At 37.5% G+C, this 26,168-nt stretch overlaps 1 protein-coding gene across 2 annotated transcripts in view; it reads right to left on the bottom strand.

Annotated features, from left to right (window-relative positions):
• Nucleotides 1–26,168, bottom strand: part of RBKS (ribokinase) — a 76,175-nt gene that overhangs the window by 38,536 nt on the left and 11,471 nt on the right. For both annotated transcript variants that reach the window (XM_064648439.1, XM_064648438.1), the window contains exons 2-5: nucleotides 17,787–17,919; nucleotides 12,454–12,517; nucleotides 9,625–9,687; nucleotides 2,639–2,803 (exon numbers count right to left, since the gene is read on the bottom strand). In XM_064648439.1, the coding sequence (XP_064504509.1) occupies nucleotides 2,639–2,803; nucleotides 9,625–9,687; nucleotides 12,454–12,517; nucleotides 17,787–17,919 (425 nt within the window). The remainder of the gene's footprint in view (nucleotides 1–2,638; nucleotides 2,804–9,624; nucleotides 9,688–12,453; nucleotides 12,518–17,786; nucleotides 17,920–26,168) is intronic.

Raw genomic sequence — 26,168 nt, 5'->3', positions numbered from 1 at the left:
TAAATTTTAAGGTAGCCAGTATCCAAAATTTAAAGGAGGTAGGGTGGGAGGCATTTTCCATTGCTTGGTTTCTGCAGCCACACTGCTTTGGCAGAAATCACAAAGAGTTTAATGACAGACAAACAGCTGATATGAAAAACTGCAGCCCAAGATAAAAAAGTTGAAGCATCTGAAAAATAGATCCTTTACTTGCAAGTGACATGGAATCTTAATAACTGAGGCTGCTTCCAGCTCATTCTTCACTAAAGTATTAATAGGCTATATGAATATGCCACTCGTATGGCATTATCGGCCATCTTTAAAGGAGTCTGTCTTTACAGAAGCCCAAAAACTGTTTTATAGACTTTGATATAAAGTAACATTTTGCCCATCAGTGAAGTGATCCCCCCCTTGGAAGCAGCAGCAGCTTCTCACCATCAGCCACTAAAACCCTCTACTAGTCCAGTCAGATTTCCACTACAGTTTATACCTACTTCACAATCCTTCCTCCCTTCCTTCCTTCCATCCTTGAGCCATGAGATGTCTCTCTCTAGCTTATAGATCCAGATGATGTTCACTGAAGAGAACCAAAGAGTTCTTGCTTGTGTGATCATATTCTTTCTCGCTTTTGTTTATTTCTTTCAGTAAGAATGAAGAAAAACAAGCAAAAAACCCATTGAAACAGAGGTTTGAGGCATCTGGATATGCATCTGTTTTAAACAAAAATAGTCAAGTGCACATTCTAACATGCAGTACTACATTATACATGAGGTTATCGCAGGGTAAAAGAAGGGAAACTACATTAAAAATTTACTGTTGGCTACGGATAGATTTTTACAGTGCCACCAACTCAGCTGTTTACTTAGATTTGATGGCACATGCCATTTGACCATGTGTAGCTTATTGCTTTAAAGCAAAAGCAACCAAACTTTCCTGATAGAAGAGCTGCACAATGATAGCATGCTGACAGCACAGAACTATAGCTGGCCCACAGTTGACTACTATCTTTTCTCGATATATTGTGCTGTCTACAGCTGCCAAATGCTTGCCTTCCTGTTTCATGTATCAGGTTTGAATTTTTTCAATTGCATTTAAAAAATCCTATCTTTTCTTCTGACACAGGCTGGCATCTTGCCATAGGAGGGTGACAGAAGTGTGAAGCATCTTGCCAAATCTGTGCATAGAGTTAGAAGTAGACAAAATAAGTCATGGATATTGATTCATGGCTCAACTATAGTCCATTAACCACTAGATTAAGAATGCTTTTATCCATTTTCATAAAACATAATGAAAATATATAGTAAGTTCTGTTCCATGTCCTCCCTCCTCCTGCCCCTCCCAACCCCCTGTCCCTGGAATTTTAAGCATTTCAAGTGCTACTCATTTTTTAAAGTTTTCAATTTTTATTTAAATTTGCACAAACCTAGTTTTGACATTTCAAGCAGAAATTCAAATAATTTTTCCCCATGCACGGTTCTGTTCATGGAGTTTATGACTATTACCTCCACAGTTTCAGGGCCCTCTCTCCCAGCCTCCCATCTAACAACGTTGCTTAAATCGGCACGGAACACACGAACACGATGCATAAAGCTCTGACATCTGCACTAGTGCATGAACACCAGTGATCACAACAGGTGCACGACAGATCATGGCTGCAGAAGGAGAACTGAAGAGCCAACAATCTCAGCATGCTGTGACCTATTGGAGCAAGCCTTGGCCCAGCTGCAAGGAACTAGCTAGTTCTGATCCCAGTTCCATCCCTGATCCACTGCGTGACTGATCATGCTATGAGCTGTCCCCTCCCAGTCTTATCTTCTGGATAGATAGGAAAAACATTTTTTAAACCTCATATAGATGCCTCACTTGCATAATTATTTACTTAGTGTTCAAATACTGTGGTAATTGTGCTTGAGTAACTGAAAGCATTACAGGCATTTTAAAAACCAAAAACATTATGTTGGTAACAAAACCCCATCCTATTCAGGCAAAATGTCAGCTTTCATCTACATATATGCTACACTTGAAGGAACAATGCCCTACATTTAAAAGTACAGTACAGTAACAATTTACTAATAATTTCACAGACCATGACTGTGTCTCTTCAATGGCATTATGCCCAGACACACTCTAAGAATTTTAGTTAAGAAGAAAAAACACTTTTATTTTATTTTAAGGATGTCAACTACTGTATAGAAAACCACAGCCATACCTACTGCTATGCTAGGAGAACACAGACATAAGTCTGGTTTTAAGGTCATTTGATTTACTTTACTGTGAGTGGAACTTTACTGACTTGCACTCATTATCCTTGTTCTGCTCTGGAATAATACCAGAGTCAGGCCTATAGCTCCTGACCTTGCAACATTATACTTTATTTAGTCACCACATGAAAGTAGGTGGAAAGGCAGCATCAGACATATAGGAGGAGGTTATAAGGATATGGCTTGATTTGCCATTCAAGGTAAACACTGCAAAATTTTAAAACTGAATTCAGTTTTCATTAGCATAGCATGAATTTGTTGGCTATTGTTTCAATTCTAAATAAAACTAGTATGACAGAAACCAGAATAGACCACAGGATCTTTATTTAGAAAGCACGATAAAGAATATTTTTCATGCAGCACAAATGAAAGAGACAGAATGGTTTATGTCAAATTACCTCCACTGGCACGTGCCATTTTCAGAGCTTCAAGAGAAACAGCAGGGGTTATTTCTAGCTGGCAAACAAGCACTTTGGCTTTACAGATGACATCAGAAGCCCTCTTCAGGTCTTCAAAATTTAAAAGCAGGTTGGCTCCTGGGACTATGACAATAACATTCTGTCCTAAAGAGAAGATATAGTGCTTTTTACATTAGCTTTTGCAATGAAGTATGTAAAACAATTCCTTGATTTTTTTACAATACATTTAAGATGAGTATTTCAATTTACTTTCCAAAAAAATCCCCACTAAAAATGTATGCATTGCTGACATTTTCAAATATCCAAATATTTCAGAGGATAATTAAAAAGATCAATGGACGAATGAATGCTGCACTGCATAAAAAATGCATTATATATTTCTTTGGGAAAAATCGTGTATGGGCATTCCTCAGTCTTATTTTGGTGTTTTCTATGAACTCTAAAGAAGCGTTGTACTAGTCACAGTGGACATGGGGGATACATGGGCTGATATTTCCATTTTCCTAAAATATTCCAGTAGCATTTGGAAGAGAAAAGCATCAATGTGATTACTGAATTCATATGCCAAAATTTTCCCATCAGCTGGGAACAAAGAGTATTTCACACAGCTACGAAAATTATGCATGTTCTTTAGATTTCAGAGAAGCAGGCTTGTGCCATTTACCTGAGACATTTAAGTTAGGGCTCCTAACCATCATGAAAACCAGAAGCAGCTTGTCACCAAAACCCAGAGAGGTGATGCCTGTGTCTAAGGAGAGCTTTATCAGAAGTGAGTGAAGAAGGTGGGCGACAGCTTATTCTGCACCTAAAGCTGGCCAATAGAATGGTCTAAGCAAAGCTACGCGGGTGGAAGCACAGCAGTGTCTCAAAGCACATCTAAGATCCTTTCCATTCCTGTAGTTTGTGTAAGAGTTAGGTGAGGTTCCAAATATTCTTTTGTTTTTCTTCAGACACACAAATCACCTTTTATTGCAGCTTCTTTCTCTTTTTAATCTCTATTACAACACCTAGAGACCTTCAGGCATGGGTGCCTTCAAATTAAAATTTATTATTAATCACTCAGGTATTAAATTCAATAAGTCAGTTGTTCCTTGATTTACAGGCTCAGCCCGCCCCCGCTGAAGATTCCTTTAAGGACTGCCAATCATTAAAGGCTACCAATTCTGTAATGAACTGAATTACTCTGCAAATAAATATTTATGTTTTTAAATACATTATTTTTGTTGAATGTGACTTCAAAGTCCTTTGAATAAGAAACGTGCAAAGCTTCTCTCCCTAAATATGTTCTGAAAAGAAAGCAGGACAATGGAAAGAATAATATAGTGAGCTCAGAGGGAGGGACCCAAGCTTTCCAAAGCAATTCTGCTGTCAATGGTTTGGTACAGAACAGCTGCATATGAAAAGCAAAACCTCAGCACTTAAAGCCAACGCCCTGCTTTTCAACAGACAATGATGGGCATCTTGGATAAAAAACAAAAGAAAAGAAAACAAAAAAACCTTCTGCAACAAGTAAATGTTACCAAAGATATCTGAATCCTGTTGAGAAAATATTCAAAGGCAAATTGCACCTATTTTACCAAGCATATATTTTGAAAGCTTATAGGGTGCAGCAGTGCAAACAGCAAAAGGCAGGGAATCAGTAGAACAAAAATCTATTTATTTTCTGCCTGGACTATGTGCTTCCCAGAATCTCAGACTCTATCCACATGTCTTGCTGCATTATCTTGCTGAACTCTTTAGCTGTACTGACATGTATATTATTATTAGACTTTAGAGCTAATGGCCCAAGGCGATAAGGAGGGCTGTTTGCTTAAACCCATATGTGCAAATTGAAGGTAGACCATGCTGCACTAGATCACAGTCTGAAGCTTTTCTTTGTAACTACAGAAGGTCAGAGACATAGAGTCTGCTTTCAAACCTGCCAGGGAACTGCAGTACCTACTATGGTGCAACATTCCAGATAGGCTTAACCCAATCTGGAGGCAACCCCCCCCATTCTCTCCTTAGCTGCATATACCACACTGACTGAAGGTCAGCAGTCCACACAAACTTACACCAGGGTGCATGAAGGCATAATCTGGACCCATGCATTCACAATAAACCCCAAAATTTCGTATTAACAGCAACCATTTTGTTGACAGCAATTATTTCTTGCCAGGGAAATCAGATGGGAAATCAGCACCAGGGACAACAGAGTTAAAGACAGATGGCAAAGAGGGGTGGGATTCATCTTGTCCAACATGAACTAATTTTTTAAGTTAAAAAAAAAACATACTAGAAAAGTCTAAGAAAACTAATCTCTAAAAATTATTTTTCTAGGTTCCTTCAACGAGGAGAAGAGATAAATATTTTCAGAGGTTTTTTAGACTTACATATCTTAGATATCTTTTTGAGGAGGAGAAAAACTATTGTCCAGAAATGTCTGTGTATCTCTGTTACCTCCAGGCAAAGCCTTAAGCTCTATACCTAACTTTTAAAACCACTCCAGTGTGGCAAAACATTACCTACACTAAGAATGAGAACAACATACTGACTGCACTACCATTAATTCTAAAATATTTTTTCTTAGACTAAAAAATTCTCAGTTTCGATGGGAGCATCTATATAATTTTAAGTTTTGCAGACATCAGCTAGAATATTAAGGGCCACATTCGCAATTGCTATAAGCTATAACAGCTAAATGAAGCTGATAACTTGCACAAGCTATACACCAGATGGGATTGGGTACAGTCAGCATGAATGCTGCATATGTAAATACTCATGTCCTCAGCTGGGCTTCTAAACCTGATACTGTCACTTCTTAGAAAGATAGGTAACTCAAGCTAGACTTCCTTGGTCATTTTATAGATGCCACCAGATGAGAAGTGCCAGTGGAAAAAGCAGTGTCAAACCAGTAAACACCATAGTGCAATAACTATCACTCTTTAAAACTGGATGATGAGCCTAAAAACCATCAGCAGTGCTAAGAATTCACCAAAATCTCAAACAGTGCAATTGTAACAATAGCTGCAGAGCTTGTGCATAATAATTCATACAGAAAAAAGATTACATTTGTGACCAGAAAAGAATGTTATAAGAAAAGCATTTGCTGCCAAATCACACAGTTTATGAATATGAGGGCAAGTTTTGGGTGTGTAACAGTATGATAATTTCTATGCAACCACTTGATAGAAGTATTGAATAGTCTTTTACACAAAACATTCAAGTTCATGATGAATGTCAATAGAAAGTCTCTAAAATTCAGGTGACATTTCTTCACAAACCTGAAGGTTCAAAACAAAGATTTTCCTCTTTGGAAAGTATAATTCAAACAAGCTGGCATATGTATGCTGAGTTTGCCTTGTTTATTTAGCCTTATCTAAATATATATTTTGAATGTTTTTATACTAGTAGTGCTTTGGTACTGAAGGTACACTTACTTACAAAATAATGTCTATTCACTGTTCATGAATGATTAATAACCTTATCATAAAGTCAGCACAATGCCTGTCTCAAGTGAGGGTTATCTCACAGTGTTCTGTGTAGGTGAGCCTTATGTCTTAACTTGCAATAATCAAGAGAACTTTAATCATGATCTGCCAATCTCTGTTGTCCCTCCACTGAATTTTTGCTATGCATGTGGAAGCTGTTTGACTTGTTCAAACCTCTAGTCCTGTCAGGCCAGCATAATGGCACCATCAACAGTCAGTACCAGATATGGACAAAGCTGCAATAAACTTCATGTAAAAAATTATCCATAAAGAGGGTTTTTTCCTCCCTACAAGTGTATGTAAAAGTACAACACACATCACTTCATGGAGTTCTCACCACCCAACAGCACACTGTTAGCAGAAAGTGTGCTAAGTGACAGAGCTTGTGGCAAGAGGCAGGCTGAAAGGGGAAACAAAACCTGGGGTTCAAAGTGGTGTGATGCACCTCGAAGAAAATGTGTTAAGAAAAGCAGGTGGATGTACCAACTTTTATCCTTAAGAGAGAAAGTACAAATTTGAATTGTACAGGGTCCTGATATACCGAAGCTTGTGTTCAGTCAAAACTTACCTGAAAAGGTAGTTGCACGAAAGAGAAAACTGAAAGGAAGGCAAGGTTCCAGCAAGACTTCTGGACAGATTTCTGAGACTCTCCAGAGGGAACCTTGCAGCACCTCTGGACTGCACGCTTTCCAGTGCAGCACTATAAATTTGTTAAACATCTCTTCACCGTTTTGCATTAAGGCAGAGATTTAACCTCTCTATCTTTTATTGAAACTATACTGTATTGCCCCAGAATACAATGCAACTTTGAGAGTATCAACTGTGCCCAATAATTTTCAAATTTTTAGTACTTTGCCAATTACAATAGTGTGTGAATTACAGTTGTGCAATTCACTAACCAGTAAAAATCTTCCCACAAATTCTGCAGCACCAGCTAGATAGACATACTGAGGTAACAACAGGGAACTGCTGTTACTGCTCTCCCTCTGCTCTGACTACTCTCTACAGCTTTCTTTTCCTCTGCCTTCACTCATACATCACAGTCTCATACAGTCTCTTCTTGAGTATCTCTCCTACTTCTGCCTGTGATATTACTCAATTGATTTAAGTTTCCCAAGTATCAGTATTTGTAAAGAACTGGTAAGAAAAAGGGCAGATTAGGTGTGTGAAAATACAGCAATTAAAACTTGGCAATTTAAAGAGATGATAGCTATGTTTTTTATTTGTCCCTCATTGTCTTAACACAAAACACCATCATCAACCCCAATTTCAAATGCTTCCCTTTTAGGTATAATTTGAAGTAGCAGAAATTACCTCAGTCCAGTCAATGCTGTGGTGTTTCAGCTATGCCAGCACAGCCACTGCAGTAAAACATGCATGTGCAGACAAGCCCATTGAAAAGTGCTGTAAAACCTGTTTAGGTCAAATCAACCAGGTTTCTACAGGAAAAAAATAGTGTCTCTTGCAACAGCAAAGCACATAAGTGCTGCTATTTTATTGCAATTTACTCAATTCAGGCACCAGATGGTTTTGGGGAGAAGTAACAACAAGAACCATTACCAATTCTGTGCATCTGTTTGCTTTAGAGCATAGTTCTGACCAGGTTTGTTCTTCTACTAGATTTTAAATGGAATCTGAGGCCAGTGTTAACATAGGATTTTTCAGTTTCTCAAACACATAAACTACATGAATTTATGCATCATTCTTTTACTATGTGAATCACAAGACTATCAGAGACCCTTCACACTGTCACTAACATGTAAGATATCCCACTGTGAACCTCATGGCCCTGAACAATCAATTTCCTTTTCCTGTGCTTATAAAGGTTTTATATCAACAAGATTGTTCTGTCCTTATCCTTCAGAAAAATTCATGGTGTTAAAATTATAACAGGTTCTCCTCTGCTCATTCAAGTTTAGACTATGTTTATCTTAGCTGGCCATGCATATGATTCGGGAAGTAATAAAACTGGTTCTTATTCAACTGCTCTGGACAGGAAAGCCTAATGCAAAACACGAACAAAACAGTGAAGTCTGGGAGTGATACTGGATTCCCACTATCTCTCCTATTTACAATGGCCATAGGGACTGTATGTGGCATAAGAAAGAAGTGTTAAGCATTGCTGTTGGTAATTTACCTGCTGATCCAAACCAAGAGAAGGAAGTGGAAGTTAGGAGGCAGGTATCCAGGTTATCCAACGTATTAGTGCTACCTTATTTCTGAATTAGAGCTGTCATGCAAGCCTTTGATCAATCTTACTTAGGGAAAATTAAACTCACATCTCCAACTAATCTGCCTAATTTTCCTGAATGTTCCTGTGTAGACTTGCCTTCAGTCACAGTTCCTTCCCAGATTTGCTGCTGGAGTAAACAGTCATGCTTCCTTTCCCATTTTGAGCTGTAGCCCAATGTACTACCATCAGGTTACACAGAAGATTGTTAAGTTGATGTGTCAGCTAAGCTGTGGTAACTGTTCAAATGAGGGCTCTTAGCACCAGAACTGAACTAATTCAACCACACTTAAATTGTTATGTTTGCATAAGCATTGTCAGTCCTGAGCTCTAACATTTTGATCCAGACATACTTCTTTTAAGAGCTCTCAATAGCACAACTTGCTTGAAGAAAAGATAGAAAGTTTTCTGAGAATAATTTAGCAATCTTGAAAAAAGAGTATGAAAACAAGCCAAAGCTTTATTTCTTCCCCTGTAATGTTAGAGCAAAGGCACAAGCTAAGGAAAACTAACACGGAAAAAACAAATATGCCATTTCACTGTGTATTCATCACTGCAGATGCAACTTGGGATCAAGAATTGTGTTAAAATTACAAGATCAACATAAATATTTCTACTTATACTAAGGACAATTCCTTCTCCTTATTGAGGGTATAATGACTCAGTGTCCTAAGGAGGCAAACCCCTTCCCTCATGGGACCAGAGGAAATGGCCTCCAGTTGTGCCAAGGGAGATTTAGATGGGATATTAGGAAAAATTTCTTCACTGAAAGGACTCTCAAGCACTGGAACAGGCTGCATAGACAAGTGGTTGAGTCACCAACTCAAGTTATTGAAAAGACATGTAGATGCAACACTTAAGTCCATGGTTTAGTCATGGACTTGGAAGTGTTGGGTTAATGGTTGGACTCAATGATCTTAAAGGTCTTTCTCAGCCAAAATGATTCTATAGTAAGTTGTAGAGGAAAAGGAGAGCTTTAACTCCGATACGCTCTGTGTTCAGGACAATCTAAACTAGATAGATCAGTTGGCTGATTGAATTATGGCTATCACACTGCTAATGTAAGCATCTGTTTCTGCTGCTTTTAGGCATCTCATTCTACAACATCGCCCGTAACAAACATAAGTGCAATGAAGTGTGAATAAGATAATGAAAAAAATGAAAAATTGGAAAAAAAAATCCACAACTAATAGTGACAAGGCAAACATTTCTTCTATGGTTGCAGAGGCAGAACAAAGAGGACAATTCAGAGCAGTAATATGTACCTTCACTGTTGACAATTATTGAAGCAGTTCCAGTAGCAGCATCTGTAGTCTGATCTACAAATGCTAAGAAAGGGAAAAGTTAGAGCATGCATTAGTTCAATACATTACTTTCAACCAATAGCATGTGATGCAGTTTAATTGAATTAAATCTGAAATGAACCCATAACCTCCAGCAATTTGAAAATGCTAATTACTCTTTCATGTGCAACAATGCCAGAGAAGCTAACAACAACAAAAAGTGTTAATTTACACCCACAAAACAGAAATGCGAGTCCAACATTCTTTAATTTGGCTACATTGCTGCTTTAGAGAAAGCATGTTATTTATACAGCCTTCTCAGGCACTCTACTCCCACTTGGAAGTACTTCTTTTATCCAATGAAACAATAGAGTCAAGGCTGGAGAAAAATGAAAATAATAAAACAAAACAGTGTTTAATTCTGTGTAGGTTTGCATTTCAGCAGTAATATTAACACGTGCTGTGAAGGCAGTGGTGGGGCTATATGCTTCCTCTTTGAATTATTATTCAGATAAATTAACTAGAAGTGAGGCCGGCAGCACTGTATGTTAGAAAGATTGTTCCATGTTTATCACTATAAGAACTTGTTTTCAGTTTACAGAAAATTTGTCAAATATTAACCAGTGGTCCGAAACTGGTAGTAGAAACCAGTAGAACTGTAGTAGAAAACTGTCCAAAAAGTTGAGGGTTTTTTTTTCCTTCCCCAAGAACAGTATTTGAAAAAAATTTACTATTTCATTTGAGACAAATTATGGTGACTTTTTCTTTGAGAAGCTCTGGGCATTCTAACATTTTAGAAGAGGTTCTTGATGCTGGGCAAAAGTGGGCTTCTTTCTCAAGATGTGGCCAATTTAACAATCTGCTCAAATTTGAACAAGGCTGAAAAAACACCTAACCATGCTCATCGGATTTCACTGAAGTCTTGCAGGTACTCGCCCTGGAGGTACCCTCGTCTAGCTCAGTTACAGGGCCAGAGCAGACCTTCCCTTGCAATTATAGCTTCTTTTCACCATGAGCTCGGTCTGCACACTGGAATTGAAAGCAGAGAACTTGTGTCTTTTGTACTTTCAATGCTCTTGCAGCATGACCAACAAGTTGCCCGGTTCAAATGTGGGAGAGGGAACAACAAATCAACAAAGATCTAAATGGTCTGAGCAACACTGGTAGCTGATTGGTTGTGGAAGACGGGACGACAGGGAAAGGGGAAAATTACAATCTAAATTGGAATTGAAAAGGAAAGTGGTACAGTGATGCGCTAGGAAACATAAGAGCAACATAAACAAAGAAGACATACAACAAGGACCCAAGGTATGACAGCCAGCAGAACTGGCATTACAAGCATGTTCATTCAGTAACCAGTATCCTTATGTTCAACAACAGGGACAGACTAGACAAGGATTAAACTGAGATGAAAGGCCCAGGACTGAAATAAGACCATCCTAAGCAAAAAGGTCTGTGCACACTGAATCACCTCTGCCTCCAGATCCTGGAATGCAAGTTGGGATCTTGGATCAGCCTCACCAGCAGCACATTCTGTCTTTCTCCAGGGCTGACCAATGCAGGAGGTGGCAATCAAACACCATTCTGAGATATTATCAGCAGAAATTGGTACCTTGGACCTAAATGCTCCAAACCTTCAACTGATCTACCTAAGTATCAATGAATTGCAATACAGTGGAATTTCTGAATTTTTTTCCCTATACTTTTCTTTTGCTGCTATAAAGACTATTTAAAAATTCATGTTTAGATTGCAAGAGTAATCATTTAAATAAAAAACACATCAAGGTTCCTTGTGGCATATGCATTTTCATTAAGTGCTATGCATTACAATTGCTTTATTTACACAATCAAAGACTTCATTAATGAAGTAGGCATGCTTTGGAAAGATTTAAAACCATACACTAACAGGCACTGCTTTTATGGTATCCTTGCCTGGTTTTCTTACCTAAGTTGAAAGATACACAAAGAATAAACCTGTATATATATATATATTTGTGAAATATTTAGATGTTAAATTGATAAGTATAATAAAAAAGCCCACAAAATACTGATAGTTCTGTCGGTAAAGCAGGATTTGAATAATGCAGAACATGAAACTGGTGGCTGCACATTAAACAGAAGAGATAAACAGAATGTTGAATAGCCACTTAATGATTGCATCTGTCCATCCTTGTCCACTCTAAAGGAGACAAGTTGTGCAGACAAAAATGTGATCATACAGTTAGGCAGCACGCAATAGAGAGAGAATTAGGGTTACAAAGGTGCAAAGACACTAGAAGATTGTGGCTGCTTAATTTTCCCTTTTTCTGAAAGCCTTTTAACATTGATTTTTGTGTGTACATGTGCTAACAGCAGCTGCAGTCTCTAAAATGATGCATGTGTCATTTCACAAAGCAAAGGTGAGATGTACTGAGTTTACCAGTGCATTTTCACTCTATCCCTCCCTTCACAACATGAAATTGAGAATGAATAATCAGACTGAATTTTTCAATTTCTCACCAGGCATTATCATCATTAATGCCAGACTAAACAATTGCATATCAGTAAGTTATCTTCAGGTGACTTGCACTGATGCAATCATCTGAGGTTTAGAGGTAAAACCATTACATTTTATTGTTAAAGGTACAGCTGGTTTCAGAAGTCCTGTATTTTTACCCATATTCATTCATTCCTGCCTGCTGCATCAAAACAGTTATGCATAATTCTGAATGGTAAAATATATCCAATAAGGCAATAAAATAATAAATCCTCCACCATCGGTTTTTAAAGTTTAAAAATAGTAAAAAAGGTTTCTTTAAAGTAAAATTTTACCTGTAGAAATACCATTCTTCTTCAAATTTTCAACATAATCATTGCCAAAGGAATCCTTCCCAACCTATACAAAAGATAAAAGAATGGGTTTTCTCTACAGAAAGGTGAGAGGATAGATAGACCATCTTTACACAACAGAATTCTCTAATGTAATTTGAATACAACACTTTCTGTGTTGAAGCCTTTTGCCTTATTAATCAACAAATAATACACTAAGAAATAATAGTAAAAATGTATGAATAGTATTAACAAACAATAAGAACAGTGTTCTGCAGTTTTCTCCTCCGCTATTACAAAATTCCCCCCTACACCCATGTCACTACATTTCAGTTTTGTTGTACAACCACTGTGCTCCTTTGACACTGAAACTTCCCAGGGATTGTAAAATCTGGATGTGTACTGAATTATTCAGCTTTGAATTGAAAATTTTGACAGCAATTCTGATGTCCTTCCTAATTGCAGTTCATATTTTGAATTTTGTACTTCAAGTTTCCTTGGTGGAAAAATATCAAACTGTGGCTATGGCATAGAAAGTGATGATAAATATGGCAATTTCTATAATTCTCAATACTAAATGTACTGTTTACAAATTCAACATTCTTTGTTTGCTTTATCCAGCAACAGCAGATCAAGTTGAGTTAGGGAGTCAAGTTATGGTGTATTGTTTTTCTAGCAGCAAGTTAAAAGGCTTCTAATTTCAGCTCCACTAATCCTTTTAGCTGAACAGAATTCTGCTCGCTGTTTATTCAGATTAATACAAATTTCTTTTTGTTACATTATACAAGCTGAACAAAGGAGATGAGGTATATGGAGAAAACAAAATAGTACAACTTGCTTAATGTCACGGTAGCGTATTAAATATATTTATAAAGCCAACAAAGCTTTTGATTCACCACTTTTAGCCTGTTTTGAGCATGCACAGCTCCTAAGTCCAAGAGTGAGTTGTGTATCTGAGCAGTATCAAAGACTAACCAATGGTACAGGAAGTATTTTTGCAAGAGAAAAAAACATCTTTCAGATTAGAAGCCAAATCAAGATCCTGGTGACGGGTCTAGACAATAAAGGAATTACATGAGGAGCCCTAACTAATAATCCATCTTCTCATAAAACAGCACTACACTGCTGACAGTGTACTTGAGTTACTAGAAGCACAAAGCAACTGCCTCTACCGGCGGTTGTCAGAAAATTGTCTATTTATGAGCTCAGTCCTTCAGAAAGCTTGGAGAAGGCCTGAGTACTAGGTAGTGATCACAAGAATCAAGCCCTGTGATTCAGAATTCTAAAATTTAAAGTGTCAGGGATGGATGATCCTTCCCCCCACATATTTGATTGCACAACCATGATCTGAAACATGTTTTCATTTCCTACAATTTCTATAAGGGGTTTTCCTAAAGCATTATTAAGGATAGTTCCAATCTTTCAACAAAAGAAGACAGCAATTTAGGTCAGAATAGTCTAACTAGATGGAACATTCCTCTAACACATAAAAAAACCCTAACAACAACCATCAAAAAAAAAAGCAAACCACCAAACACCTAAACAAAAAAACCCAACCCAAGCCAACAACATTTACTTGGGTCACTGTGTTATTCATTGTTTGCATATTAGAATATTTCTGTATCTCTGACTACTCCCAGCTTGCCAGACAGGGAGGGTTGTCAGAAGCTGCATCTTCTGACTGCTCTAGGCTGGATGACTGCAGCTTAAACCCAGGCTGTGCTAACCTCTGCAGCCTAACAGCTGTACTACCGGAATGTGTTCCGCCTGATGGTAACACCTTCTCCCTCCGTCACTACTACGAAGCTTCTACAACAAATCTCAGGATTTGCTCAGTTATTTTAGCAACAAAATATTTCACAACCCTTTTCCAAAATCTCAACTGAAACTTCCTTCCTTTAGCTCTGGGTCCTACATGACTGACAGACACCCCTTACTGCTCAACTGTCACAGCAGCTGAGATCAGTCGTAGTACTTCTGCCTGCAGTGAGACATCTCAGTGCCAGAGGGAAGCCCTTGGAGGGGTGTCCATGGAGGATTTTTTCCTCTGGAAACTTTTTTCCATGTTAGTTCATCAGCATCCAACCCAGTTAATCCTAGAGCATTTGAAGGGCTTTATCTTTCCATTCAGGCTTTACCCCTAAGAAAGACAGAAGATTAGGCATCAGACTCATTTTAGATTAGGGGCATATGTACTGACCATGTCAAATTATATAACATTGTTTTAAATATTTTCTGCTATTGCACAGACCCTGGTAGATAAACTACTGGATGAATGGAAAAATAAATGTCTTAGTCTGCTGACCACAGAACATTGTATGTGCTGAAATAGCATTTCTTCTTTCTTGAGTTCTTAACAACAGCCATTTGCACAAGCATTATGGTCACACGGTTTGCATATCAGAATGAGTGCAATTACATCAGTATTTTTAATCTGAGTTTTCCCTGCTTAGGACTGTGTTTTCCATGTGGAGCTGGCATCATAACAGCTAGAATTCTAGCAGCCTAGAGAATCAAACTCATCTGTACCTGAAAATTAATTACAACAAAAACATGTATCTCTTGACATTTTTGTCTATTCTATATGCTCTTTTTTATTGGGAGTGTTTACTCTTTCTTGTCATTAGGGAATTACCATAAGACAGTAATACAAAAGGAAAAAACCACTTAAAATATCCATCATGTTCTGGGCTACAGCTGAGATACAGCTATAATCTTACAATGAAGTGAGAATTCGTGTTTACAGCACTTTAACTTAGATTTGGCTTATGGATCATCTAAAGAGAGAAGACTACATAGCATGGTAATGCAGCACTTCCTATTTCTAAGTAAGAATCAAATGCAGCCGGGGCTTAAACAGAATTTAATATATGCAATATCAGGCTGGTGATAGCAATGTACAATGAAGATCATTCCAAATTGTTTGTCAGAAGTAAACCAGGACCTTTTCCAGCACATGCAATGTCTTTCAGACCAACATCCCTCCACCACCTTAATCTAGGATGTTTAACAGATTTTTTTGGTAACAGTCATGACAAGAAGAAAAAAGAAAACAAATAGTTTGGGGAGTTTGGATTCTCTCAAGAAGACTGTTGATTTTTCAGTACTGCAACAGTGTTCTTTTATGAACATGAGTGATCTATTTATTTGCTTAGATCCTTTAGTACCCTGACAGGAATCCTTCACATTTCTCTGTAACTATTCCATCAGTACATCGTTTTACTGTAGGGAGCAAATTGAAGACTGTTACTGTAACACGTATCAATAACTCAGAGTAACAGCGGCCGCTTGCAGAGACATCCAAGCAGGAAGCACTGTTTGCATTTCCACCACCCAAAATCAGTACTTGGTTTTTACATTGAATTCCACAGCATTCTGTGGCATGTCTAGTCATAACTGTAAGCAGTTCTAAAACTCTCTCTCTCAAACCCTCACTGGCCCTTTTGTGTCTTAAAGCTCTGAGGTATGAAGAATGCCTTGTCACTTGGTCAGAGATGTCTACCCTCTACTCTTGTTGAGGACATCCTCTGTCTAAATTATAGTTCTTCTAAGAGGATGCCACACTCCAACTGAACATCTGTCTAGTATTAATACTGATTTCATTCCCTGAACTTCATACTGTAGGAGCAACTCTTGCACCTCTACTGGATAAAAAATGTCAGGAAATAGGACCAAAAGAGAAGCACGTTTCTGAGCACTGTGCGTGTGTGTGTGAGAGAGTGTGTGCATGTGTGTATGAGGAGCAATCTGGCTTAAAGAACCACTGAATACTTAAGATTATTTGTTGAAGTAAGAATAATTTAATTGTAGAGACTCATTCAGCAAGAAAGTTTATACTATGTCTCATTGACCAATGCAGACATATAAGAACGTATATGATATGAGACTTCTATGAGATAGGACCATTTTGTGAGGCAATAAAGTGTCATTTTAAAAAGCTAAATATTAACTTTTAAAATTAAAAAAAACCTGGTAACATTTATAGATATCAAGTCATTCTCTGTCGTTTCTTTTCTCCAATAAATACACAACAGAAAGAAGAAAGAAGGAAAGAAAGAAAGAAAAAAAAGAGAGAAAGAAAGAAAGAAAGGAGACTAGATTTTACTGAAATAACAAAAATATGTTTTTGAAAAAAGAATTAGAAAATAGAATAGCTGCTAGATTTTATTATGAATGCATATGTTTCCATTGCACCGAGCAAAGGCTAGACCATTAAAAAATAAAGCAAAATTCACACTTGCAGTGGAAAAAAACCCCTTTAACATTTAGCAGAAAATGTTAGCAAGGAATTCACTGCCAGTTCATCTTGTACTTGAATCTGATCGTTCTTGAATGCAAAGATGATCAAATATACACAATATCACAGAAGCACAAACATTGCCAATATAAAAAAAACCCCCACAGTAGAACAACTAGTGATAACAACCCACAGAAATGCTTGCAGGTGTAATCTAGATTTAAAGCCAACATTCTTTAGTCTAAATATTGAATTGGAAAACCAGTGAGGAAGGCTTCCTTGAGATGCTTCCAGTACTTCTCAAAAAATCCCTGACAGACAATGATCCAACAAATTTAGCATCCTCCCCAGCTATGGCAAAAACCAAAGTACGTCCAGTCAATTTGAAGTTTCATCCACAGTTAGCACAGGATAGACAATAAAGTTACAGAGAGAGAAAATTTGATCTTAACCGTAGTAATGATCACTCAAAACTTATAATGTTTAATGACAAAAATCAAAGAAAAGCATTGCAAGAATATAGCATCTGCCAGCTTGAATCAGCCCCATGGTCTGTGAGCCATTCTTTAGAACTGCTGTATACCAGATGTTTCAGAAAAGTAGGCAAAAATACCCCATAGCACACAAAGGGACTAGAATTTGGACATGAACACGTCGTCTTAATCTCAGGTAATGAGATAATGATTTAACCCTCAAAGCACAAAGTTTTACATTCCTCCTCAAATTTGAAGTGCTGATTGCTGTAACAGTGGGGAACATAAAGAGGAGGGGCTAATCAAGATTACTTGAATTTTGAACATCTCTAAGTCTCTCCAATTCTCTTTTCCATGGTACATCAATCTAAGTTTTGCAATCCTTCTCTACATGCAATTCCTGCCAGATCTCTAGCCAACTAGTCTGGTTCTGGCAGTGTTCTTAAAACAGCCTCCTCCATGCTTAAATTTATAGCTGAAATAAGAAAAAGAAGAGAGACTTAGAGAGGGATTAAAAAAAAAATCTAAAAAGACATCTAAACCTTTTCTTTAAGTGATCAAAAGTTTTACTGGAACTTGCACGAATATTTAGTTCAGCTGTAATCCAAGAGCAAGTCAGTGCTTACCTTGCAGATCAGCGAGGTGTTGGCCCCAAGTCGAGCAGACTGGACACACTGGTTGGCTCCCTTCCCACCAAAACCAATGAAAAACTTATGTCCAAGGACAGTTTCTCCAGCTCTTGGCAATCGTGTAGTAAGGCTATTCCAATTAAAGCAATATTTACATATATTAGCGACTGAAAATAACAAGCATCTTCAAATTAAGAGTTACATTCTTATAATCCTAAATGGCTCAACAGTCAGCCAGTAAGACTAAAAAATACTCAAAAGACCTTTTAGAGTCTCTATTCCACATCCCACTTGTTCAAGTTTATTCCTTATATGCCAGCCAGTCAAGCTTCTTGTTTATTACTTGATAAAGGGATTGAATTTCTTTCGTTCATGTTCCATGTTTCTATAGGAAAAGAAGCACTTGACCCCTCACTGTGATTCTCCAGGGCTAACTCAATACAGATAAATAATAAATCTATAGGTCTCACTGCTCATGGCTTTTCAACTGTAACATTCAGCTCAAGTTTACATATAGTTCTTTTAATTCCATTACATCTAATTATACCTTCCTGAACCATCCTTGAGTAATTTTTCACTCTGTTGGTGTTTATACCCCTCAGAATTGTAATCGTTACCAAAATCGTCCTCCCCTCTGCTGTCACTCAGGCACACTGTACATATTTAACATTTTTCTTTTTTAAGTTTTTCTCTTACAAATCAAGCTTTACAACTTCTCAGCATTTTGTTGTTTCTTGAATGCAATCCAATTACATTTACATTCTTCTGGGGATGAGTGCCCAGAACCAGATGCACTAATACAAGCCGAAAGCCATCAGAAGTGTATTCTGGTTTCATTTCCATTTTGGAAAAAGGAAAACAAAACTGTAATTTTGTTAACCCTACCAGATGCTTTGCTATCTCCAAGAAAAGTTGAAAGGAATAAAAAACACTCCTGAGACTATTTGGAGGAATTTCTCTGAATGCAAAAGACTACCTGACTTTTGTCGCATCTATTAAAGTACATAACTCAAAGATTCATTTACAACACTCGACCAAAATTTCCACCTCCTTGAGCCACACATTCCAGGTATAAGGCTTAAAAATGTAAATTTTAAATCTCTTAAGCTCCAAACAAGTTCACAACACATGGGAATGGAAGGCATCCTATGGTGTAAATACTAGCAACCTGCTCAGTCAATGACAGTTACCTCAGACAGGTTTCCAGAAGTCTGCAGGATAGAAGGGGAACACGGGGAAGGAAGGGGAGTAAAAGAATGCAGAAGAATCTACCCTAATGATTAACTTCAGAGATTAACTTCAGCTCTGCTTGTCAACCTACAACATCTTTTTACTAATAAAGCTTTTAACAGCTTCAAAATTCAAAAACTGAGTTCTGGGCTCCTCAGTACAAAAGAGACATGGAGCTCCTGGAGCAGATCCAGTGGAGGGCAACAAAGAGGATTAAGGGACTGAAGTATCTCTCTTATGAGGAACGGTTGAGGAAGCGAGGCTTTTTCAGCCTTGAGAAGAGGCAACTGAGAGGGGATCTCATCAAAATCTCTAAGTATCTGAAGGGTGGGTGTCAAGAGGATGGAGCCAGGCTCTTCTTGGTGGTGCCAGGCAATGGGACAAGAGGCAATGGACATAAATTGATGCACAGAAGGTTCTACCCAGACATGAAGAAGAAGTTCTTTACTCTGCAGGTGACCAAGCACTGAAACAGAACCAGAAAGGTTGTGGACTCTCCTTCACTAGAGATATTCAAGAACTGCCTGAATGCAATCCTGTGCAATGTGCTCTAGGATGACCCTGTTTGAGCAGGGAGGCTGGAGGAGATGACCCACTGTGATCCCTTTCAACTTCAACCATTATGTGATTCTGTGAAAATCGCCAGTTCAGAACAAAAGATTAGATATTAGGAAGAAATCCTTTAATGTGGGGGTGGTGAGACACTGGAACAGGTTGCCCAGGGAGGTGGTGGATGCCCCAACCCTGGCAGTGTTCAAGGCCAGGGTGGAGAAGGCCTTGAGCAACTGTTCTAGTGGGAGATGTCCCTGCCCATGGCAGGGGAGGTTGGGAGTAGGTGATCTTTAAGGTTCCTTCCAACCCTGAATGTTCTATGATTCTATACTTCTGCACTAGGCAATCACTACAGATTGTTTTTTGACTTGATATGAAGAATACCTCTGAGCTTATGCTGTAACTTTCGGGGCATAAGGGTGTTTGCAGAATCTCATGGAATTAATGACAGAGCAGAGCCTAATTCACTGTAAATGTTCAGGAGAAAGCAAATGGTTTTTTCTCCCTCTAATTTTCAATTCCAGCATTCATCAGTTCAAAGGTTTAAGATCATTAAAAAAATCAAGAAAACCCAAAATGAATCTAGCAAAGTCAAGTAAGTCCCAAAGTCCCAGAAATTAAGATTTTGGCTTTGAAGGAGCTGTTACATGTCTGTGCTTCATCAGTAGTTACAGTTTCTAGAGACACCCAGGTACGGATGCAGACTCTAAGTAGGGACATCCACTAGCAAAGCACCCCAGATTTTAGTGCGAGGGTACAGTACACAGCTGGCAGGTTTATTTTGTGTGGGTGACCACAGATAAACCCCAAAAGAGTCACACATTCAGCTAATAGCACTCATTTCCAGAGAGGCAGAGCTGGGAACATTTTGTTGGGAAATGTTTAAACAATTTTAAATAAAAATTAACAGATTTTTAGAAATATACCTGTAGGTAGCTCATATACATATATATATATATGGAAAGGATTGCTAAGTTATAACTGTTTGCCCACAGCCAGCATCTGAATAGCTGTACAGTTTCAGGCAACAAGGTGTAACAATAAATAGTATTGATAGATAGTAATAGATAAATAATGTTCATTAATGGTAACGTGTAATTTATCACCATTTTCACCACTGGAAGCCAAGTAGAGATGGTTGTGGAGCAGAGAGTGAAGGCCACAGAACTTAGCTGAGGAAGCTCCTCTTCAGCCAGTGCCCGAGTACTGCACACACACGTCTAAAATTCTGCGCCATTCAGTAAGGAAGGGATGTTTCACCCAGCCTTGGTAAAAAACACTAACAGCAGCTCTTGTATAATTCCTTTCATCCACAGATCTCACTACACCTTAAAAAGCAGAACGACATCATTATTCCTGTTTTGCAGGTGTATGGAACTTAGTCAAGGCATTTTGCCTTTTCATGCCTTGGGTCAGTCAAGAAGCCAGCGGCAAAACCAAAAATAAGAGATCAGCTGAAACCACTAGCTCATACTGTCTTCTCATTTAAATTCTGCAGTATGAAAATGGTATCAAGTCTCGATTTATTTTCATTCCTCAGGTTGTTTTTTTTTCAAAGATTATAGCTTTTTCTAAACAGAATTTTCTTCCACAAAAAGCTAATACATTTTTAGACAAAGATTAACAAGTGTGACACCCCAGCACACTTCTGTTAATAGCACTGCTCAGAGCTCATATGCATTTTCAAGAAGTACGTTCAACCATAAATATTGTTGTTTTAACAGTGGCCAGACTATGACTTGATTCTTCTCTCTTTTATGTTGGCATCAACATGCAACTCCAGTGGAAGCATCATAATTTCACTAGTGAAAAAACAGACTTGGTGAGAGGAGAATCTGGGCCTCAGTGCTTCAAGCAGCATGGCATAACAACTGCTTGTGGGAATCAAACAGCTTGTGGAAGATGGGGATATGACCTTTTTTATTGTGTTGATGGAAACGCAAAAGGCAAAGGGCAAAGGATCAAGGTGGAATAGTGATTTATAATTAGCCAATTCTAAAAATAGGCTAAAACAGACTAAGCAAGAACAAGCAGCAGGTTCCTGTAGTTCACTGGAAACAAACCCTTCACCTTACTTCATTTTAGGCATGATTGCCAGACCAGTTCTCCACTCCAGAAGCCTATTTTTATTTTCCATATTAAACAAATTCAGAGAACTGATCTATATATAAGCCTGGAGGTTTCACTTTCACTGAAACCAGCATTTAAGATTTTTTTTTTCTAATATAATGTTATTCTCTCATCATTTAATTCTGCAACTATACTAACTTCTGATTCACATCAGACAATTTTAATGAGCATTTCAGGCTTCTGTTAGAAGCAAGCAGTGATGAGTAATCTGTATGATTAAGAAACCCTAAAAATTCTTGGCTTATTGATGGTGCCACAAAGAATACTCAAAATAGCCTAAAAGTGATGAAATAGCTAATGTTACTCCAAAACCAGGCTAAATAAGTTAATTAGAAAAACTGTCACACGGGCTTTCAGAATTGTTACATAAAATGTTTTGCAAAGCCATTTACAACTTTGACGTAATTTGAAAACACTGACCTGAAAAACCCAAATAAGCTACTATTCAACAGACTTCTCTTTGCTTATGTGACAACTTCTGATCAGCTTTGAGGGGATAAATGGTGCAAAGGATACTAAGCTGCCATGTCTTATGAACAGCCAGAAACTAAATTTGAAAATCCTCAACACTTATTAGATGTATAATAAAATTACCGTACGTTTTACAAACTGTACATTGTATTATTGAATTGTATTTATAGATGAAAGTTCAGATTGAAACATCCTGAATTACTTTGGATATTACAAACAAGGAATATAATCACTCAGAATTTCAACTGAGTTTTTACAAAATGTAAAGCATAGAGCAATGCTGCCCACATTTGTTCGTGACAAATGAAGAATCGTACATCCGCTTACGTTTCAGGGGTTTGGGATGAATAAAGGTACACACATAAGAGTTTCACCACCACAGTAACTTTAACCCTCTCTTCCAGTAAGTGCGTGCCACAAGTTCCCTTAGAGGCTAGAGCTGATTAGCATTTTTATTTTCACACAGACATCCCTTGGGAAGGATGGCATTAAAACCAGAACAGAACCCTTTACTACTGTGTTGAAGCACTGAATCAGAGGTGAAAGCAGAACATACTGAGTCATTAATGACCCTTTCCCCGGTAATCTGGGTTTTCTTGAAAAGTTCCCATCTAAGCAGTGACTAGATCATATTCGGAAAGTATGAAGAATGGAGAAAGGGAAAGGGAAAGATGTATATTAAGCAGCATTTGCATAAATTAATCCTGAAATTAATCATTCCGATTCTTGACACCTACCCAGTGTCTGTTCATTGTTTTCAACACATGAAAGTACTACAAACATGTATTACTGCTGTTAGCTTAAGCTGATGCGAAACCATGCCTTCTCCTTGGCAGCATTTTCCCACTGTTTCTCTTGCACTGCTTTTATTGCTTATGGAGCTTTCTAATTCAAAATGGTTTTTTTCAGAAGGTAATTTTTATTTGGATCAGCAAATTTGTCCAACTTATTGTACAGCAGCCAGGGTGAGCCAGAACCCGGAGGCCTGAAAAAGTGAGGGGATGAGCAGGAGAGCCTCTGCTGGCAGCAGTACACCCAGAACTGCCCCGAGCCAAAGCTGGAACTTATATTTGATACTACTTTGTGTGTTGAAAACAGTGAATGCCATGCAGCTAAGGTTTACTTAAGTGGTACAGTATATTTAGCTCATTAGATATATTGAAGAAAAGCATAAAGTATCAGTATTTTTCTCAGAAATGACATGCACAAAAAAGGAAAATAGAAAAGCCCATGAACATTTTTCTCAAAAAAAGCCCAAATAATATTCTCATCAGGCAAGTCAGAGGAGAAGAGAATTTGTACATTAGATTAGAGATCACATTACCTAAGATGATTGTCATTTAAATAGTATCAAAAGAAACATTCAGATTTTTTTTAACTCTTTAAGAAAGGTGAAGATGATCAGAGGTATGAAAATAGCAGCAGAAATACTGAATTTAAAACTTACTTAATAAAAAGGAATATAATGTAAAGGTCTAGAATTTAGCTTTGCTTCTGTTCTCCTTGCATTACTGAACAAAACTCACTCTTTCTCCCCTTCTGGGAATTCCCTAGAATGGGGAAAATCCCAGTGAGATTAGAGTAGGTGTAACTAGCCACTGTCTAGTACATATAATTTACTGGCCTTTCATGGTTCTCAGAACTGAACAAATACAAAGGAGAGAATAGTTCTTGTCTCTAATATTAATACAACATTGTGGTGAAAAAGTCTCAGACCTCTTTTGGATCTGGCTTAACATTTTGGTTTAGCCTTGGTCTGTTTTGTCTAGCTTCATTTTGAAGATTTGAACATGTGCTATGGGAAAGTATCCATAACACACAGGCAAAAAGACCACAATCTTTTCAAAATCTGATGTTCTTGACTCATTTATGTTTTCACCCCTTTTAATCATCCACTAAAACATCTTATTGTAAAGTAGAAAACTTCCAAGATTTCTAAAAAGATTACCTCAGGAATTTAGTTAACTACAGCTTGGTTTAAGCATGGAGCAATCTGGTTCTAGGTTTGTAGCCTCCCTTCAGATCTTTAATGACTGAAAACCAACTACAAATCATAGAAAATCTCTATTTTTTTCTTCCTCCTATGTCCCTGAACATGACAAGGTTTTCTTTAAACAAAAAAAACCAAAAAAAACTTTTCAGACAATTAAAATACTTGCTTACTGCTTGGATGTTTGATAGTCTGGCTTCTCTCTCTAGGCCACAGTAATGAACACTGCAGAAACACTACACAAGCTGGTATCAGGCACAATAATTGATACTTAATGAGAAGCCTTTTTTTGCAGGACAGTGCTGAAGAACACTGAGATCCAAAAGTTTTACCCCATCACCCATTCAGAGGGTTTTTTTAAACCTGTTTTACATCAAATACAGTTTGTCACCACAACACAAAAAAGTGAATGATGAATTGGTGTGAAGCAGCAGGAATCTGTTCAATCAGTTTTTCCATAAAGAAAATATGTATTTTATGAAACACAAATATATATATATTTTAATAGACAAATGGTTTTGTAGATCACATTACTGAGTACGTAAATAACTGTAGAAAATCTCTGGCAAGGTAGAAAATTAAATGAATGGCTGTAGTGAGATGTAGGAGGGTCATAAGGGTCATATCTTCTTATATGTGCAATCACAGTCTCAATTTAAAAAGAGTGAAACTTGTAACACATAGAATGAGACGTCCACAGCACTGTAAGAACTTCAACAAACATTTTTGTTGACCCTTTGTGCAGAATCAAATGTTACCCTCCCAGATATTAAAAGATAAAACAAATATAAAGGCATCCAGATGAATGCCCTGAAGCATTTACGGTAGTGCACTGTACTGCATTTCAGTGAAGTTATGATATCACCAGGACATCAAAATTCCTGAATTATATTACGAATATGAAATCTTCAACTCAGTGAAGTTATTTATTTGACTAATTACCAAAAGTAAAAAGCTTTCTCGTGGAACAACAAACCTGTAATAATTCCTCACACCATTAGCAGTTAAATTTGGGGAAAAGGTGGGCACGACATTGATGAGTTCATAATCTGTGGAATGTTTAATTCTGAAGTTGAAGGTCTAAAGAGATTTAAAAACTCAAACAAAAATAAAGCTATCTTCAGATATTTAAGTCTCAGCAAACATTCCATCATTCTTACCAAACATCTGTTTTGTATTTAAGAAAGATTGTGGAAATTTTCAGAATTGCTACTCTCTAGCTTTATTTGCCTCCCACGTTGTTCTTCATTGATGTCTCTCGATTACATTATTTTTGGAATGGCAGTTACATAATTATTTTCAATGCAATCTGATGGCAATGTTAGAATACACTGTCTCTGAAACACGCTGTGCTCACCCAGGACTGAAGCAGGCTGCCTACAGTTCCTGAGCAGAACATTATATCATGATGAAATACCAGGGCTAAAGTAGAAAAGAAACCCAATAGGAAACAAAACAACCTTTGCAACCCAAGCAAAGAGCAATCTTTATATGCCCAAGGATAGATTAACAAGACATGTGAACATTAATCTTTTCTATACCTCTTAAAAAAAGGATTTATCAGACAACAAAAACAAAGTGGAAATAACATGGTTGATTCAATAGGCCACAGGGTCCTTGTTCTTGTCATCATGATTTTTTTATATACTGGTAAATCAACAAAGTGATCTGTGCTTCTGCTTTGCTATCCAACAGAAAGCAGGGTACCTACCATACAAAATCTTGCTGTCCATCTTTTACAGGCAAAAAATAAAAATAATCTCCCTACACCATTAAGTACCAGCATTTTGCACCCAAGCAAATTGTGCTTTCTAAATTATAATATTAGGAGCAACATCATAGATGTGCTCTCACTATACAGTCATCAAGACAAAGTAGCAGAGTGGTCCAAAAATTAACAATTTTTTTCAATAAGATGTTGTTCTAAAAGCATAGGAATTTTGACAAGTATGATATCTTTCATCAAGTTTGTAAGTATAGTGCTTCTTACAGAATCCATATGGGTC

Source organism: Pseudopipra pipra, chromosome 3, assembly GCF_036250125.1.
Source record: "Pseudopipra pipra isolate bDixPip1 chromosome 3, bDixPip1.hap1, whole genome shotgun sequence".
In the NCBI taxonomy this organism is placed as follows: domain Eukaryota; kingdom Metazoa; phylum Chordata; class Aves; order Passeriformes; family Pipridae; genus Pseudopipra; species Pseudopipra pipra.
The sequence above is the reverse complement of the archived record's forward strand: the minus strand, read 5'-3'. Positions and strand labels throughout refer to the sequence as shown.